General features: G+C 43.3%; 1 protein-coding gene across 1 annotated transcript in view; it reads right to left on the bottom strand.

Annotated features, from left to right (window-relative positions):
- LOC133462670 (immunoglobulin lambda-1 light chain-like) overlaps positions 1-14,620 on the bottom strand; it is a 64,409-nt gene extending 49,789 nt beyond the window's left edge. Inside the window, exons 1-2 of the mRNA XM_061744012.1 lie at positions 14,554-14,620; positions 14,152-14,469 (exon numbers count right to left, since the gene is read on the bottom strand). Coding sequence (XP_061599996.1) covers positions 14,152-14,469; positions 14,554-14,611 — 376 coding nt within the window. The 5' untranslated portion in view covers positions 14,612-14,620. The remainder of the gene's footprint in view (positions 1-14,151; positions 14,470-14,553) is intronic.
- Positions 14,621-18,410: the final 3,790 nt, after the last annotated feature.

Below are 18,410 nucleotides of genomic sequence, written 5' to 3'. Positions count from 1 at the left end.
CTCAACTTCAGTCTTTGTGGCTGAATATTTGTCTTCGCTGAAATCTCCAAAGTCATGGTTTTGTTTGAGTGTAGTTGTGAACACGATTAGTTTCATCATTTTTCCCGGCAGTTGTCTGAACCAGTACATCTGGAAATAGTCAGTACCCTTAGTGTGGTTACATTGCATGGTTGCAGCATCACCCTTATCTTTCCACAGGATGGGGGTCTGATAGACATCACTTCCATCAGTTAGACCTGTGTGGAAAACAATGAAAGTTAGCAGAGTTTAACTACTGATATCACCATCTAATCACTGAAATAAATGTTCCAACACTTGACCTTTTATCCAGAGTGTAAACACCAACATGCTGAGGAGACCATGTCTGATAGTCGTCATGTTCTCAAACTAAGAATCTCACTTATTCCTGGGTGTAGTTGAACAGATATGAAGAGATGCAGGCAGGTGTGTCTCTGCAGGATGTGACGTTCTCTGATGATGAAACCAACATTTGTTGATGAACTGAAGTTAACTCGGCTGTAAAAATATAGAGGATCGGAGTTTATGTGAATGATGGATCAGCTGATGATGTTTTTCTTCAAAGAATCATTCTAGAAACCAAAACAGTTTAGAGAGAAACCGTCAAACATCAAACTGAGCTAAAAGAGAAATAAATGATCCTCCAGTTCAGCATCCGTTGAGAAACACTGCCCTCTAGAGCATGAAATGAAACCTGTCTGTGTCTGATCCAGCTGTTTCATTAAAGAAGCCACATCTGGTTTCCAAAGCTGACTCTGATGTTGAAGTGTATAAACGTGGAGTCACCTAAATTACCAGCAGGAGCTGGCCCCAAAAGTCAATCAAAGTCCAAGTTCTCCTAAAAAGATGTCCAACTTTACAGCAGAAATAAAGTATACACGAATCCGGCGACCGGTTTGTGTGCGCCGCCATCTTGCGGTGGCGCCATTGCTGCGGTGGCAGGTGTCAATCTGCCACCGCAGCGCTGTTATTGTAACCTGGCGCTACAGCATCATTATAGCTGGATTGATGATGTTAGACAGTGGCCTTCCATAAATAATGAAGGTATCTTAAATTAATGCTGATGTTAATTTATAAATAATGATTTGTTTGAGCGATAAGCAGGAAAGAATAGAGGAATAGGGAGATAAGGGAGTGTATGATTAAACACTGTAATATAGCTCTCTCCACCTCCTCTCCTTACGAGGCACGTCTGCACAATTAAATATTACCTGTTTATGTTTTGTTTAATTTTAGGTATCCAAGAATATTTTATTGATCGCCTGGCGTCCGATGACGAAAAAAAACGCAATTACAGGTCTCTAATTGAAGGGCAGAACTATCTCAGCTCCGGATGATACATAATACATACATACATAACCCCAATCTGCAGATAAAACTAGTTTGTTGAGGAAAAAATATTAACTCTATTTGTAGCTGCAGAAGAAAAAAATAATCTCACGAGGAAAAGAAAAATATTGCTCACGCCTCTTCAGCATAAAAAAAAAGAAAAGAGAAGTAAGAGTAATAAAAAAGATGTACTGTATGTTGTACTATTATACTAATTTATTGAAACACATGGCGAGTCAAACATTTACCAAAGCAGCTGCCAAACACTAAACAAGGTAGTAAGACGTGGGTTCTGCAGAACTGCGGCAGTAAATCCTCATCGGAGCTCCATTCTTTAGTAGTGATTTCATGAACCCAAACCGTTAATAATCATTATTTTCTCCATATACCGCTCCCTGGCTTCCTTTTTTAAGGTATCCAGGTAAATTCCAGTTCCTTTCCAGCAGTTTAACATCTTTTTTTGCGTTCCGTCTGTTCACTTGGTGAAACAGAAAAGTAGTTTTTAAAGTCCATCCCTTCTTCATTCACTATCAAAACAAATGCACGTGACGGGACAGGAGTGTTCCGATGATACAAATACATTAAGAGAGCCTGGCAGGGAGCGGAGTAATAGATCCATACGTATATATGTCTATGGGCTGGAGCGGAGGAGCGCAGCCGCCACCGCAGTAATGGCGGCCCGCTCGACTTCCGGGTTTCGCCGGATTCGTCTATATTTACAGTCTGGTACAGAAAAACCAGCCTGGAGTCCATAACTAGGTTTCATATCCAAGATCAGTGGAAGGGGTTGGATATTTATCATGACTTAAATGACATTAAATGACAGTTTATAAATATATAATAATGCACCTTTAGTGTGGTTACATTGGATGGTTCAGATACGCCGAAGGACCTTATGACCATGACTAACTGTGATGCAGTTAACCAGAAGAAACTCGAGTTAATGATTGTTGGGGATTAAATAAGGACTGCTGGAGTTCCAGATGACCTTCGTCTTTGTAGCTAAATATTTGTCTTCGCTGAAACCTCCAAAGTCTTGATCTTGCTTGGTTGTAGTTGTGAACAGGATAAGTTACAAGAACTAAATGTATTTAGTGGGTGGCTGCGCCTGCAGACTGTTTGTAAGGACGTGCTGCAGCTAACAGGAAGTGTTCACATTATTATATCTGGATGAGAAGGAAGACGATCATCAGCTCAGAGAGATGGGGGCAGGTGCATGAGAGAGTTATACTCTCAGTACTCAGATGAAAACAATCCACCGTTGGGAGGTTTTTACATTGAGGATACATCAATGGAAATCACTGTGTTGACTAGCAGCGCAGAAGTAAACGGCGCTGCTGTTCAGACTGAGTTTCTCAAATGTTAATGTGCAATTCTGGCCTTTACTTGCACCGCCGCTGATCTTCACAGCAGCCCCAGGTTCATAATTATCAGTATTAACGTTCATGTATCCGAGGAGCTGCATCTGACGGTCCTTGGATCGCTTGTACCAGTAGATTCTGTTGTAGTTCTCATTGTTGTGGGAACAGACAATTCTGGCTTTCTCTCCGTGTTTCGTGAACATCTCAGCTGGCGTCTGGTGGACTTGGTCGTTGAGAGAAGAACCTGCTGAAAAGATTCTCTCTTAAAAAAGTAGATGAATAAAAAAGTTAGCCATTTACAACCACAGCAAGTCCGAGTGATTACAGAACAAAATAACGTGGTGAGAAGAACCAGAGCTCAACCTCTGATAATAAAATGGGGAATAAAAGATCTGACTCTTCTGCTGCAACATTTTCTGAAAGATAACAAAAAATACACAGTTTACAAGAAGAACTAAATCAACGTTACCTGAAACCAGTATAATATTCAAGGTGACGCTGAAGAGGATGATCATGATGTCGACTTTCCTGACGAATTTAACTTCAAAACAGGTTTTATGAAGGTATACAATTGCTGAATATGCTTCTCTTCTCAGGAAACCCTTCCATCAGACAAACACAAACTCTGCAGGTGGGTTGAGTTAATGCACCTCTTCTTCTTCCAAACAACCAAACTTCACCACCATGATACTCCCACTTCCGTGTTTAACAGTGAGCATGTCTCCAGGAAGACTTTAAGGTGTGTTTTCTTCTATATTGGCTATTTGACTGTTTATTCAAAGAACACAGATTCGTTTAGAATCAGAATCAGAATCAGAATCAGCTTTATTGGCCAGGTTCGAACGTTGTCCAACAAGGAATTTGACTCCGGTAATTTCGCTCTTTGGTATTAAGAAATAAACAATAAACAAATAAACAATAAACAAATGTGGTATTTCTATGTACAGTATAAACATTTTAAAGGTGCAGCAGTTTGAGGTAGTAAGTACAAAGTGAGAGGTGCAGCAGGGTGAGGCAGACATTATTATTAAAGAGGGTGCTAGATGATTTATTTATTTTATTGCACGTGTTTGGTTACTCTGAGACTGTTATTTGTGAGAGTTCATCAGAGCAATTGCTTGCGGGAAGAAACTGTCCCTGTGTCTGGAGGTTCTGGCGCACAGAGCTCTGTAGCGCCGTCCAGAGGGGAGGAGTTGGAACAGACGTCCCGGGTGTGAGGGGTCCGCAGAGATTCTACCTGCCCGTTTCCTGGTCCTGGACTGGTACAGGTCGTCGATAGATGGGAGGTTAGTCCCAACTATCCTCTCTGCAGTCCTGATTGTCCGTTGCAGTCTGTGCCTGTCCAGTGTGGTGGCTGATCCAAACCAGACAGTGATGGAAGTGCAGAGAACAGACTGTATGATGGCAGTGTAGAAGGTGATCAGCAGCTGCTGTGGCAGGTTTAACTTCCTGAGCTGCTGCAGGAAGTACAACCTCTGCTGCGCCTTCTTCCTGACGGAGTTGATGTGGGTGGACCACTTCAGGTCCCTGGAGATGGTGGACCCCAGGAACTTGAAGGAGTCTGTGGAGGAGACGGTGCTGTTGAGGATGGTGAGGAGGGGGAGTGGCGGTGGGTTTTTCCTGAAGTCCACTGTCATCTCCACAGTCTTGAGCGGGTTCAGCTCCAGGTGGTTCCGACCGCACCAGTGGACCAGCTGTTTCACCTCCCGTCTGTACGCGGACTCGTCACCTTCCCGGATCAGGCCGATGATGGTGGTGTCGTCCACGTACTTCAGGAGCTTCACAGAAGAGTCCCCTGAGGTGCAGTCGTTCGTGTAGAGGGAGAAGAGCAGTGGTGAGAGGACGCACCCCTGGGGGGCGCCAGTGCTGATGGTGCGGGTGCTGGATGTGATGCTCCCCAGCCTCACCTGCTGCCTCCTGTCACTCAGGAAGCTGGTAATCCACTGACAGGTGGAGGCAGGCACGGTGAGCTGGGTGAGCTTCTGGTGGAGGATTGCAGGAGCGATCGTGTTGAACGCCGAGCTGAAGTCCACGAACGGGATCCTCGTGTAAGTCCCTGAGGTGTCGAGATGGCGCAGGATGTGGTGCAGTCCGATGTTGACTGCATCATCCACCGACCTGTTTGCCCGGTAAGCAAACTGCAGGGGGTGGAGCAGGGAGGCTGTGGTGTCCTTCAGGTGGGTCAACACCAGCCGCTCAAAGGTCTTCATGACCACAGATGTCAGGGCGACGGGTCTGTAGTCATTTAGACCTGTGATGGTGGGTTTCTTCGGGACTGGGATGATGGTGGAGCGTTTTAGGCATGAGGGCACCTCACACAGCTCCAGGGACCGGTTGAAAATCCTTGTGAAGGTGGGAGCCAGCTGCTCGGCGCAGGCTCTCAGGCAGGAGGGAGACACGCCGTCCGGGCCTGGAGCCTTCCTGATCTTCTGCCGCTGGAACAGCCGACGCACGTCCTCCTCGCAGATCTTGAGAGCAGGCAGGGTGTCGGGTGGGGGGAGGGGGGTAGACAGAGGTGGGGGGGGTTGGCTGAGGTGAGGTGTGAAAAGGCGGGCAGTGGGGTGTGGGGGGGGGGGGGGGGGGGGGGGGGGGGGGGGGGGGGTGTGGAGGTGATGATGATGATGATGATGATGATGATGATGATGATGATGATGATGATGGTGAGCCGTTGGCCTGGTCATCGAATCAGCAGTAAAAATTGTTCAGCTGGTTGGCCAGCTTGAGGTTGCCTGCAGGGCGTGGGGCTATTCTTTTTAGCCCCGTGATGTTCTGCAGGCCTCTCCACACTGAAGAGGGGTCAGGGTTGGCAGAGAGGCGATTCTGCAGCCGTTCGCCGTAGGATCGCTTCACTTTCCTGATCTCTCTCGTCAGTGTGTTTTTGGTCTGCTTGAACAGGGCTCGGTCGCCGCTCCTGTAGGCATCCTCCTTGTCTCGGCGCAGCTTCCGGAGGTTCGAAGAGAACCAGGGCGTGTTGTTATTGTATGTGCAGAACGTCTTGGTCTGCACACACATGTCCTCACAAAAACTGATGTAGGATGTCACAGTGTCAGTCAGTTCATGGAGATCTGAGGCCGCAGCTTGAAAGACACTCCACTCCGTGCACTCGAAGCAGGCCTGAAGCTTCAGCTTTGACTCCTCTGTCCACTTTTTCACTGTCTTCACTACAGGCTTTGAGGTTTTTAGTTTCTGCCTGTAGGTAGGGATCAGATGTAGCAGACAGTGATCCGAGTGTCCAAGAGCTGCGCGGGGAACAGAGCGGTATGCGTTCTTGATGATGGTGTAACAATGGTCCAGAGTCTGCGTGTCCCTGGTGGGACACGTGACATGTTGCCTGAATTTCGGGAGTTAATCAGTAAAGACTACAGATCTCCTTTATTTAGAAAAATACGCAGTTTACAAGAAGAACTAAAGCATCGTTACCTGAAACCAGTATAATATTCAAGGTGATGCTGAAGAGGATGATCATGATGTCAACTTTCCTGACGAATTTAACTTCAAAACAGGTTTTGTGAAGGTATACAGTTGCTGAATATTCTTCTCTTCTCAGGAAACCGTCCCATCAGAGAAACACAAACTCTGCAGGTGGGTTGAGTTAATGCACCTCTTCCTCTTCCAAACAACCAAACTTCACCACCATGATACTCCCACTTCCGTGTTTAACAGTGAGCATGTCTCCAGGAACACTTTAAGGTGTGTTTTCTTCTATATTGGCTATTAGACTGTTTATTCAAAGAACACATATTATTTTAATCAGTAAAGACTACAGATCTCCTGTATTTAGACTTGTTTTATCTAACGAGACACCAGACGGTAAGAGAGGATGAGGAGCAACTGCAGTGTTTGTATTGTAACTGTGAAGGAGCGTCTCTGCACCTCGTTCACCTGTGATCCCGTCAGGTCGTCCCTAAGCCTCGCCATAATGCCTTTGTGAGATGACGGCTGTTTATCAGAGCTCACACGTGCATCTCACCACTCGGACAAGGACCTTTAAGGATCCAGGAAGATATTAGCTGGTTTAGTTGGGCTAGCTTAGCTCACGCTTACCTATGATGCTAATTAATTATACTTTTTTTTCATTCTCATCAAATCCATCCAAAGATCCTAATTTTCATCGTGGCTACTTCCAGACCAACCCACACAGTGATTTGTTTGTAAAAGTAAAAGCACAACAAAATTCTCTTTAGAACATGAATGAATATGTTCTGTTGGGTCTTTATTCACAGATCAGGAGCTGCCGGACGGCAACACTCGAGGACCAGGGTTGGGTAACACAGCTCTAGAACTGGTTCTTTTTTTCCTCACTAATCTTTTCTGCAACATTATCATGCCCCTTTCAGGATTGCTAAAATATGATTTTATTCTGTTCTTATGCCTGAGTTGTGAGTGGAAACCCAGCATCAGTTCAAATGATTACTCTGATTGTGACTGTGAGCTGTGAAACAGAGCTGGAGGCATGAGAGCAGGTTTTTGTACTGAAGATCAGTCATTCGTGGTACTGTGGTATCTGGCAGCACAGAAGTAAACTGCACTGCTGCTCGAGTTGAGTCTTTCAACTGTTAACGTGCAGGTCTCTCCTACATCTGCACCTCCATCCATCTTCACATCTACTCCAGCCTCTGGATAACCCTCCTTAAAATACAAATATCCCAGGAAGATCAGTTTTCCATCTGACTGTTTATACCAAAAGATTCGGTCGTAGTTCTGAATCCTGTGTGAACAATTGATCTTTGCTGTTCCTCCAGATGTGCTGTAAATGTTAGCTGGAGTCTGATAGACTTGTTCACTGGAAGAAGAACCTGGTGAACATGAAAAAAAGTCACACAGTTAAGGAATAAAATTAATCAGAGTCTAAGAAATAACATTAAAAAGTGTCCAGTTACATCTGGAACAGCAGCAGCAGGAAAATATGTTAACATTTGTATTGGAATGCTGGTGACAGTACCTGAAAGCAGAATATTGTTAAAATAAAAGCTCAGGAGGAGAACAATCATGATGGTGTTGTCTGGTAAGACCTGTGCTGTTCAAAGGTGCTCTCAGTGGTACCAGAGGATGTACTGATGGTTTCATCACAAGTTTCAGACTAAACCCTCCTGCCATCATGTAGGCGGAGTTTTAGGTCGTATTCAATAAGTCTGAGGAAAGATTTGCTGCTAAGATCAGTGAATTAAAGGTTTTAGGTAAAAGGTAAAACCAAGAATATTTAACTGTGAACGAAGTCAGGTCGGGGAGAGGTTTGTCCGTTAAGACTCCTCTCCCTGGCCCTGCTCCTTCTCAACCTTTCCCCAACCCTGCACCTAACCTGGGGCTTGCTGATTGGGCCGGAGCTTCGGGAGCTGCGTGCTGGCCTTTGGTACCCCCCCTCCCCCTTCTGGTCATCCCGCTGCTGCTTCCACCTGCCTGCTGTGCTGCTGACGTCCCTGACCCCCCCGTCTGGCCCTCGGCAGGAAGGTCCCCTCTTATGAGCCTGGTCCTGCTCAAGGTTTCTTCCCTCCTAAAGGGGAGTTTTTCCTTGCCACTGTTTGGCTTAAGGCTTTTCTCCCACTAAGGGAGTTTTTACCTGCCATTGTTTATATAATAATTGCTCGGGGGTTTATGTTCATGTTCTGGGTCTCTGGAAAGCGTCTGGAGACAACTTTTGTTGTATTAGACGCTATATAAATAAAATTTAATTGAATTGGATTGAATCTCTGCACCCTGGATATTTATCTGTGAAGGAGTGTTTTTGCACCCAGAATATTTAAACGTCAAGGAGCCTCTAGGCACCTTAAATATTCAACTGTGAAGGAGCTTCTTTGGACCCTGGTTGTTTATCTGTGATGGAGTTGCTCTGCACCCAGAATAGTTAACTGTAAAGGAGCATCACTGCATTCTGGATATTTCTGCTCTTCATGTTTATACTTTCAGTTTCTGAACTCTGAACATTCACTGTACGTATAATGTACGTATGAAGAGATGTTTCACATTCTGTTGGAAAATTTGTCTTTAAAGAGACTGGATTTTCTTCCCTAGAAATGTGTCCAAAATTAATAACATTTTGTTTGCACTCTTATTTAACAGAAGGAGGTAAACTGGACACTTTCATACTCATGAAAAAGAAATGAAGGTAAAGAACATTTTAGCAGAAATTAATTTCATGTAATTGAATTATCTATTAATTCTGCAGAGTTTCATTAAAGCAGCACAATGTAACTTTCAGCTTTTGTTGAGTTTGGCGGCTCCTTTGGACAAAAGCGGTAGTGCTTTACCAGTAGTGTGGCAGGGTTCCTACCATGCACCTCAAAGTTACATAGTGCCAGTGAAGGCGATACAGACCCCTCAGACCAGGACAGAGGTGTCATTAAACCTGTTGGAAGTTGATGTTCCATCACAATGATGATGATGAAATATTATATTAAGGTGTAAAAGTTACATTGTGCTGCTTTAAATCCCAACTTTTTCTCATTGTGGGTTTCATTTGATGTTTGACTGCGAACGAGCAGAAGAAACACAGATGGGAACGTTCAGCAGCTGGGTTTTTGTTCAGCTCTTTCAGTCACCTGCATCACTGTGTTCACTCACAGCACAGAAGTACAAGCCTTTATCTTCTGGCTGCAGGTTCTTCACCGTGAACGTTCCTCTCTCAGGTTCAGACTTTGTGGCTGAATATTTATCTTTGCTGAAATCTCCAAGGTCGATTGTGCTTGTAGTTGTGAACACGACTAGCTCCATCAATTTTCCCGGCAGTTGTCTGAACCAGTACATGTAGTAATAACTAGCACCTTTAGTGTGGTTACAGTGCATGGTTGCAGCATCACCCTTATCTTTCCACAGGATGGGGATCTGATAGACATCACTTCCATCAGTTAGATCTGTGTGGAAAACAATGAAAGTTAGCAGAGTTTAACTACTGATATGACCATCTAATCACTGAAATAAATGTTCCAACACTTGACCTTTTATCCAGAGTGTAAACCCCAACAAGCTGAGGAGACCATGTCTGATAGTCGTCATGTTCTCAAATTAAGAGTGTCACTTATGTCTGGATGTAGTTGAACAGATATGAAGAGATGCAGGCAGGTGTGTCTCTGCAGGATGTGACGTTCTCTGATGATGAAACCAACATCTGCTGATCAACTGAAGTGAACTCGGCTGTAAAATTGTGGAGGAGTTTATGTAAAAGATGGATCAGCTGATGATGTGTTTCTTCAAAATTTCTCTCAAGGATGAAGAACCATCCTAGAAACCAAAACAGTTTAGAGAGAAACCGTCAAACATCAAAATGAGATAAAAGAGATATAAATGATCCTCCAGTTCAGCATCAGTTGAGAAACACCGCCCTCTAGAGCATGAAATAAAACTTGTCTCTGTCTGATCCAGCTGTTTGTAGGACATCCCACTACATTACCTCCAAGTTAAATGGTCCTCCACAGTTCTGCAGAGCAGTGGTCCTCCAGAACCTGGACAGGAGGACACTGGTTCAAAGATCAGTTTAAGAAACAGCGCCCCCTAACGGATGAAATAAGAATCCATCACCATGAAGCAGCTGTGTGATCAATCATCCACTTGTGGTTTATTTGCTGCTCACGTGTTTCCAGCTGCTGATCTTCTTCTTCTTCTTCTTCTTCTTCTTCAGAGTGTGTTCTTGTGGTGGATTATCAGAGGAGGTTTTTGTACAGGAGAGACGGGAACTGAGTCACTGTGTTCACTAGCTGCACAGTAATAAACACCACTGTCTGCTGTCTTCAGGTCCTGAATGTGAAGCTCAGAGGCCTTTGATCCATCTCCGCTCACATTGAAACGATCTTTGAATCCTTTTTCAACAGTTGGGTTAGAAGTATAAACATATCCAATCACTTTAAGAGCAGAGTCGCCCATCATCTTCTGGTACCACAATATTACATTATATGAGCTGACTGAATGTCTGCAGCTGATTGTTGCAGGACTCTGACGGGTTTCTAACATCCTTGATGGATCCTGATGGACTTTGTTGCTCCATGACAGATCTGTGTTGAAAGAAGAAAACACATGAATAAAAGAGAAACCATGACAGAAATGTAAAGTGAGTTTGAGCAGCTGGTTTAACATCAAACCTACAGGAGAAGCAGAGAAGCAGAAGAGTGATGCTGCTGAGGTGTCTCATCATGATGTCTTTAACTTCCTCTTTGTCTCTGCGTCGACTGACAGACTGAAACATGAGTTCAGAGTTCAGTTCAGAGGGAGGAGACACAAACTGGTTATTTCAGATGATTCTGCCCGTTCTCAGACTGTCACTTATTTTAACGTAAGATAATACTGTTGATGTGTAAACTGCTGATGGAGTCAAGTTACAATGTTATGAAACTCAAGTTTCACAATTGATTCAAATTAATGGTCGTCATCAGCCTGTCATTAAGGTCTGAACAAGTCTGTTAATGACACGCATTTGTATCAGGGTGTGCTGAGTCAGGGAAAAATTATAACATGCAAGACAGCAGCAGTCGAGGACCAGGGTTTCCCACCTCTGAGGTGGAGTAATTCTGGACATGTAACTGTGAAGGAGCATCCTTTCACCCTGAATATTTACATGTGAAGGATCATTTATGAACCCTGGATATTTATCTGTGAAGGAGCATCTCTGCACCCTGAATATTTACATGTGAAGGATCATTTATGAACCCTGGATATGTATCTGTGAAGGAACATCTCTGTACCCTGAATATTTACATGTGAAGGATCATTTATGAACCCTGGATATGTATCTGTGAAGGAGCATCTCTGCACCCTGAATATTTACATGTGAAGGATCATTTATGAACCCTGGATATTTATCTGTGAAGGAACATCTCTGTACCCTGAACGTTTAACCGTGAAGAAGCATCTCTGCACCTTGCAGCTGTCAGTTCCTTTAAAGGGGACCTATTAAGAAAACCAGGTTTTCTCTTGCTTTAACATATATAAAGTGGTCTCCCCTCAGCTTGCCAACTCAGAGAAGGAGGAAAGCAACCAAATTCTGCAGTGTCTGTACAGCCGCCCGGATGAGCCGTCCAGTGTGATGTGGATCTACGAGCCAATAATATTCTGCTCCCTTTTGTTACGTAACGACGGAGCGATTTACAGAGGTTTGCCTCCGATGCGTGAAACCACACCCACAACTAACTCCGCCGGCCGGAGCTTCCACCATTTTTCATAGCGGAGTATGTCGTCATTCAGGCAGCCAATCAGCACAGAGCCTCATTATCATAGCCTCCCCGCCCACTCAGAATCCCGAATAGATAATGAGGTTAGAGAATGGGAAGATAAAGACATGGTTTAGAGGCTGAATCAAAAGCGTGTTTTTAAGACGTTCAAGGCCTGTTTAAAATAGGTATTAGATGCCATAATAGGTCCCTTTTAAGTCAAGGTTGAAAATATTTTAATTTATTTCTGCATTTCAGTAATCCACCATCATGCACTGCAGCCTTTATGTCTTGCATTTTTTCATTCTTTTCCAGTGATGTCTTTTTGTCTATAATTATCACCTTGTAATTCTTTCGTACACTGGTACTTTTAAATTCGAGTTCAAAACATAATCATATTTTAAATCCTGTAAATTATGCTTGGGTAAAGGTCCTCAGCTTCGAATCCTGTAAATTCTGTTGGGTTCAGAGGTGTATAATACAGGTGTCATAAAGTAAAAATCCTGTTCCAGTCAGTGATTGCATGGAAACATAGCTGCTCTGGAAGTAACTGCCCTTGGCTTATGCATGAAACCTAAACTCTGTTTATTAAAAGGAACCCTGGCTATTAAGACATGTAGGTCTTAAAAGATAAATGTTGGTATCAATTATAACAATGTGATATAAAAAACCTTGTTGATGTCTTCGTTTTTATAAAATTTGAAAATATAATTTAACTCGTAGGTCGCCATTGTTGTTTACACCGCAATGCATTCTGGGTAGTGACGTCAGACGGTGGCTCCTGCTGGCCCCCGTCCACTGTTTTGATATGGTTTTGACACCCAGAAACAGATGAAAACACAGCTAAACAGGTGACGGCGCACCAGAAACACAGATCAAAACACAGCTAAGCATTAAGGGGACGGCGCACCTACAAAAAAGTAACAAAAAAAAAAAAAAAAGTACCGCACCATAAGGCATGAACTATAAAAACACCATAAAACTCAGATAGACTAACCGACCACACATTTCAACTAGCAGATAGCCGATTCTACAATAAAAACCCCAGCCAGAAAAGATGTTCTTGCCTATTTGACGCGAAGTCTGCACCTCCCGTTTTGTCAAACTCCCGGGCCAGTCCCCTCAGCCTCTGGTCTGTCATCAAACGGTGGACCCAGCACCAAGGCCGGTTTTAGGGGGACAGGGGGGGGCTATGCCCTCCCAAACGTCCATCCTGCCCACCGGCGTCTCCATCCCGGCGGTGGCGAGAGCGGATGGCGGAGCGCTGCAGGCTCTAGAGCCACGGCTACGCAGTCTACGCCGTACCCTACGCCGTACCCTACGCCGTACCCTACGCCGTACCCTACGCCGGCTACGCCGTACCCTACGCCGGCTTCGCCGTAGGCTACGGCGTTGACGCCGTAGCCTAATGCACTGGTAAGATGCGCACGACATTGATCATTTTTGCAGATCTCCCGTGCATCACAGAACTTTGATCCAGTTTGCCTGAACTTAGACCTCTTATGGGCTCCCTCGTCAGCCTCCACGGCCGGGAGATGCTGCTCATCTATGTTTTAGATACCTGTCCCAGTTAAACTAACGCGACTTATCTTCCCAGAGCCACCGGTCTACGTCATCGCCCCCAGAATGCATTGCGCAGGTAAAACATGGCGCCTCCCGCAGGTCAAAATATGTGATAAACATTGTAGATTTTTAAAGCAATTAGATTATTTTATGTGTTTCTAACAACATATTTTAGTATAAGAGAACAATTGTGGCTAATTAGGGACTACAAGTCTTAATAACCAGGGTTCCTTTTAAAACAGGGCGGCAGTAGCTCAGGTGGTAGAGCGGGTCATCCAATGATCGGAAGGTCGGCGGTTCGAATCCCGCTCTGTCCCAGAGCGCTGTTGTAGTGTCCTTGAGCAAGACACCTTACCCACCTTGCCCTGTGTGAATGTGTATGAATGTTGGTGGTGGTCGGAGGGGCTGTTTGGCGTGATATGGCAGCCATGCTTCTGTCAGTCTGCCCCAGGGCAGCTGTGGCTACGAAACGTAGCTACCACCACCAGTGAGGATGTGTATGAATGAATAATGATCTCTGTAAAGCGTTCTTGCCTTGAAGGGCGCTATATAAATCCAAGTCATTATTTAGATAGATTCAGGTTATATTACATTTTTAGGAAGTTCGGCACCTAAAAAAGTGGGTTGATATGAAAGTAAAACTAACACTTTGCAAAGTTATGACTTCAGCACATAATGAAACACAACAATGTCTTCAGTTCACTGAAATTCCAGCAGCTGGGTTTTTGTTCAGCTCTTTCAGTCACCTGCATCACTGTGTTCACTCACAGCACAGAAGTACAAGCCTTTATCTTCTGGCTGCAGGTTCTTCACCGTGAACGTTCCTCTCTCAGGTTCAGACTTTGTGGCTGAATATTTGTCTTTGCTGAAATCTCCAAAGTCATTATCCTGTTTGGCTGTAGTTGTGAACACGATTAATTCCATCATTTTTCCTGGCAGTTGTCTGAACCAGTACATCTGGAAATATGTTGCACCTTTAGTGTGGTTACATTGCATGATTGCAGCATCACCCTTATCTTTCCACAGGATGGGGGTCTGATAGACATCACTTCCATCAGTTAGACCTGTGTGGAAAACAATGAAAGTTAGCAGAGGTTAACTACTGATATCACCATCTAATCACTGAAATAAATGTTCCAACCCTTGACCTTTTATCCAGAGTGTAAACACCAACAAGCTGAGGAGACCATGTCTGATAGTCGTCATGTTCTCAAACTAAGAGTCTCACTTATGTCTGGATGTAGTTGAACAGATATGAAGAGATGCAGGCAGGCGTGTCTCTGCAGGATGTGACGTTCTCTGATGATGAAACCAACATTTGCTGATGAACTGATTGAACTCGGCTGTAAAAATGTGGACGATCAGAGTTTATGTGAAAGATGGATCAGCTGATGATGTATTTGTTTCAACTTTCTCTCAAGGAAAAAGAATCATCTTAGAAACCAAAGAAGTTTAGAGAGAAACCGTCAAACATCAAACTGAGATACAAGAGAAATAAATGATCCTCCAGTTCAGCATCAGTTGAGAAATACCGCCCTCTAGAGCTTGAAATAAAACCTGTCTGTGTCTGATCCAGATGTTTGATCCAAGATGCCACATCTGGTTTCCAAAGCTGACTCTGATGTTGAACTGTAAAATCGTGCAGTCATCTGAATTATCAGCAGGAGCTGGCTCCAAAAGTCAATCAATGTCCAAGTTCTCCACATCAAGATGTCCAACTTATAGTATATATTTACAGTCTGGTACAGAAAAACCAGCTTGGAGTCCATAACTAGGTTTCATATCCAACACCAGTGGAAGGGGGTTGGAGTTTTATGTTTCTCATGAATTAAATGAAATTAAACAACCGTTTTATTTATATTCTCTGTTCTTGAATGACAGCTGCTTTGGTTCCTCGACTAACTGGTGATCAGCCAGCTCCTCCTGCTCAGTCACTCTCCAGGTGGACTATCATGCAGTCAGGAGAGCTGTAGGGAAACAGAAATCTGTCCACATCAATCCAATACTAACTGTGAAGGAGCATCTCTGCACACTGAATATTTAACTGTGAAGGAACATCTCTACACCCTGGACAATTAACTGTGAAGGAACATCCCCTGCACCCTGGATATTTATCCTGAAAGGAGCATCTCTACACCCTGTACATTTAACTGTGAATCAGCATTTCTTCACCCTGAATATTTAACTGTGAAGGAGCATCTCTGTAACCTGGATATTTATCTGTGAAGGAGTGTGTCTTTACCCAGAATAGATATAGATATAGAGATTCTCTCAACTTCAAAATTACGCTCTGGATGCTTGCATCACGATGCTTATTGCTGCTGACGCTCCCAACGTCTCTCGCAGCAACCGTTCATAGACAATGAATCGCAGCTGGACGTTTATGACGGTAATGACACTTTCGGTGTGAATGCACAGTAACCTGTACCTGGATATGCATCAAAACGGCCTTAGACTACAGACACCTCTCCGACAACGTGGTCTCAGTGTGGGTATCAGTGAAGTCTGGTGGTTACATAACTGAGCCAAGTAGACTTCTGTAGACAGTTGACTTGTGAATTGTGTGATGGCAAAGAGCTCATAAACAAACATAAGAAAAGAAAGAAATTCAAATTGATTGTTGTTATTACTTTGTGATTAAGATCTGAACAAGTCTGTTAATGACGCACATTTGTATCAGGCTGTGCTGAGTCAGGGAAAAATCAAAACATGCAAGACAGCAGCACTCAAGGACCAGGGTTGCCCACCTCTGAGATGGAGTAATAATGGACATGTTACTGTGAAGGAACATTTCTGAACCCCGAATATTTACATGTGAAGGATCATTTATGAACCTTGGATATTTATCTATGAAGGAGCATCTCTGTACCCTGAACCTTGCAGCGCTCAGTTCCTTTAAGTCAAGGTTGAAAATCTTTTCATTTATTTCTGCATTTCAGTAATCCACCATCATGCACTGCAGTTTTCATTTCTTGCATTTGTTTATTATTTTCCAGTGATGTCTTTTTGTCTATAATTATTGCTTTATAATTATTTTGTACACTGGTACTTTCGAGTTCAAAACATAATCATATTTTAAATCCTGTAAATTATGCTTGGGTAAGAGTTCTCAGTTGTGAATCCTGTAAATTTGGTTGGGTTCAGAGGTGTATAATACAGGTGTCATAATGTAAAAATCCTGTTCCAGTCAATAATTGCATGGAAACACAGCTGCTCTGGAAGTAACTGTCCTTGGCTTATGCATGAAACCTAAACTCTGTTTATTAAAACATTTAGATAGATTCAGGTTATATTACATTTTCAGGAAGTTCGTCACCTAAAAAAGTTGGTTGATATGAAAGCTTTGCAAAGTTATGACTTCAGCAGATAAGGAAACACAACAATGTCTTCAGTTCACTGAGACTCCAGCAGTTGGGTTTTTGTTCAGCTCTTTCAGTCACCTGCATCACTGTGTTTGCTCACAGAACAGAAATACAAGCCTTTATCTTCTGGCTGCAGGTTCTTCACTGTGAACGTTCCTCTCTCAACTTCAGTCTTTGTGGCTGAATATTTTTCTTTGCTGAAACCTCCAAAGTCGATTGTGCTTGTAGATGTGAACACAATTAGTTCCATCATTTTTCCCGGCAGTTGTCTGAACCAGTACATGTAGTAATAGTCAGCCCCTTTAGTGTGGTTACAGTGCATGGTTGCAGCATCACCCTTATCTTTCCACAGGATGGGGGTCTGATAGACATCACTTCCATCAGCTAGACCTGTGTGGAAAACAATGAAAGTTAGCAGAGGTTAACGACTGATATCACCATCTAATCACTGAAATAAATGTTCCAACACTTGACCTTTTATCCAGAGTGTAAACACCAACAAGATGAGGAGACCATGTCTGATAGTCGTCATGTTCTCAAACTAAGAGTCTCACTTATTTCTGGATGTAGTTGAACAGATATGAAGAGATGCAGGCAGGTGTGTCTCTGCAGGATGTGACGTTCTCTGATGATGGAACCATAATTTGTTGATCAACTGAAGGGAACTCATTTGTGAAATTTTGGAGGATTAGATTACAATTAAATTGATATAAACTGGTATAATGCTTATGAATATTGGTACTAACACTTGTTGGTGCTTAATAATGTATAACAGCGTGTTATGAAAGCATCGCTGAGTGTGGTTGGTGCAGCCAGGTGTTAGTTTTTGGAAACATTCAAAGACCTGATGGTGGTTTATAGATATGCTGTCTTTGTAAATATGAGGTAGTGGCCCTAAAGAACCAATAAAATAAACAAAAATACAGGAAACACAAGATTCAAATTAAAAAAATATCACAGAGAAGTCTTTCAACAATTGATCTATTGAGAAACACTGCCCCCTAATGGATGAAATAAGAATCCTTCAGTATCATGGTCAGGCCTGTTTGACATGGCTAATTCAATTCAATGCAGTTTCATTGATATAGAGTCTTTTATCATACAAGTTGTCTCTAGGCACTTTCCAGAGACCCAGAACATGACATTTTATCCAGAAGATAAACCAACATGTCAACATTCAACCTTCCAAGTTGAAACCAGTGAAGAAATAAGAAAAGTTACAGCTACTTTACTGACCTAAAGGGACTGGCTACAACACTGAATAAATCTCAACAGTCAACCTTCAAACTTCCAGGTTGAGGTTCATGCAGATTTAAGATTTGTTGCAGTTCCTCGACAGACCGCTAGAGGCTGGCTGCAACAGTAGGTCAATCTCCACACATGTCCATGTTAAAATGTCCAACTTTAGAGCAGAAATAAACTTATTTACAGCCTGGTTTAGTAAACCATTTTGGCCTCAATCATTTGATTTGAGACCCATGACAACTCTGAGGGGGGTGAACGTTTTTGGACCACACCAGGAGAACTTATATAAAGCATTACACTTATTTCTAACATGATTGATTGACATTCAGCTCAGCCAATAGCTATCACTTCCTCGTCTGTAATCATTGTACCACCTTTAGCTAAGCAAACAGCAGTTT

The sequence above is a fragment of the Cololabis saira genome, chromosome 16, assembly GCF_033807715.1.
Source record: "Cololabis saira isolate AMF1-May2022 chromosome 16, fColSai1.1, whole genome shotgun sequence".
In the NCBI taxonomy this organism is placed as follows: Eukaryota; Metazoa; Chordata; class Actinopteri; order Beloniformes; family Belonidae; genus Cololabis; species Cololabis saira.
The sequence above is the reverse complement of the archived record's forward strand: the minus strand, read 5'-3'. Positions and strand labels throughout refer to the sequence as shown.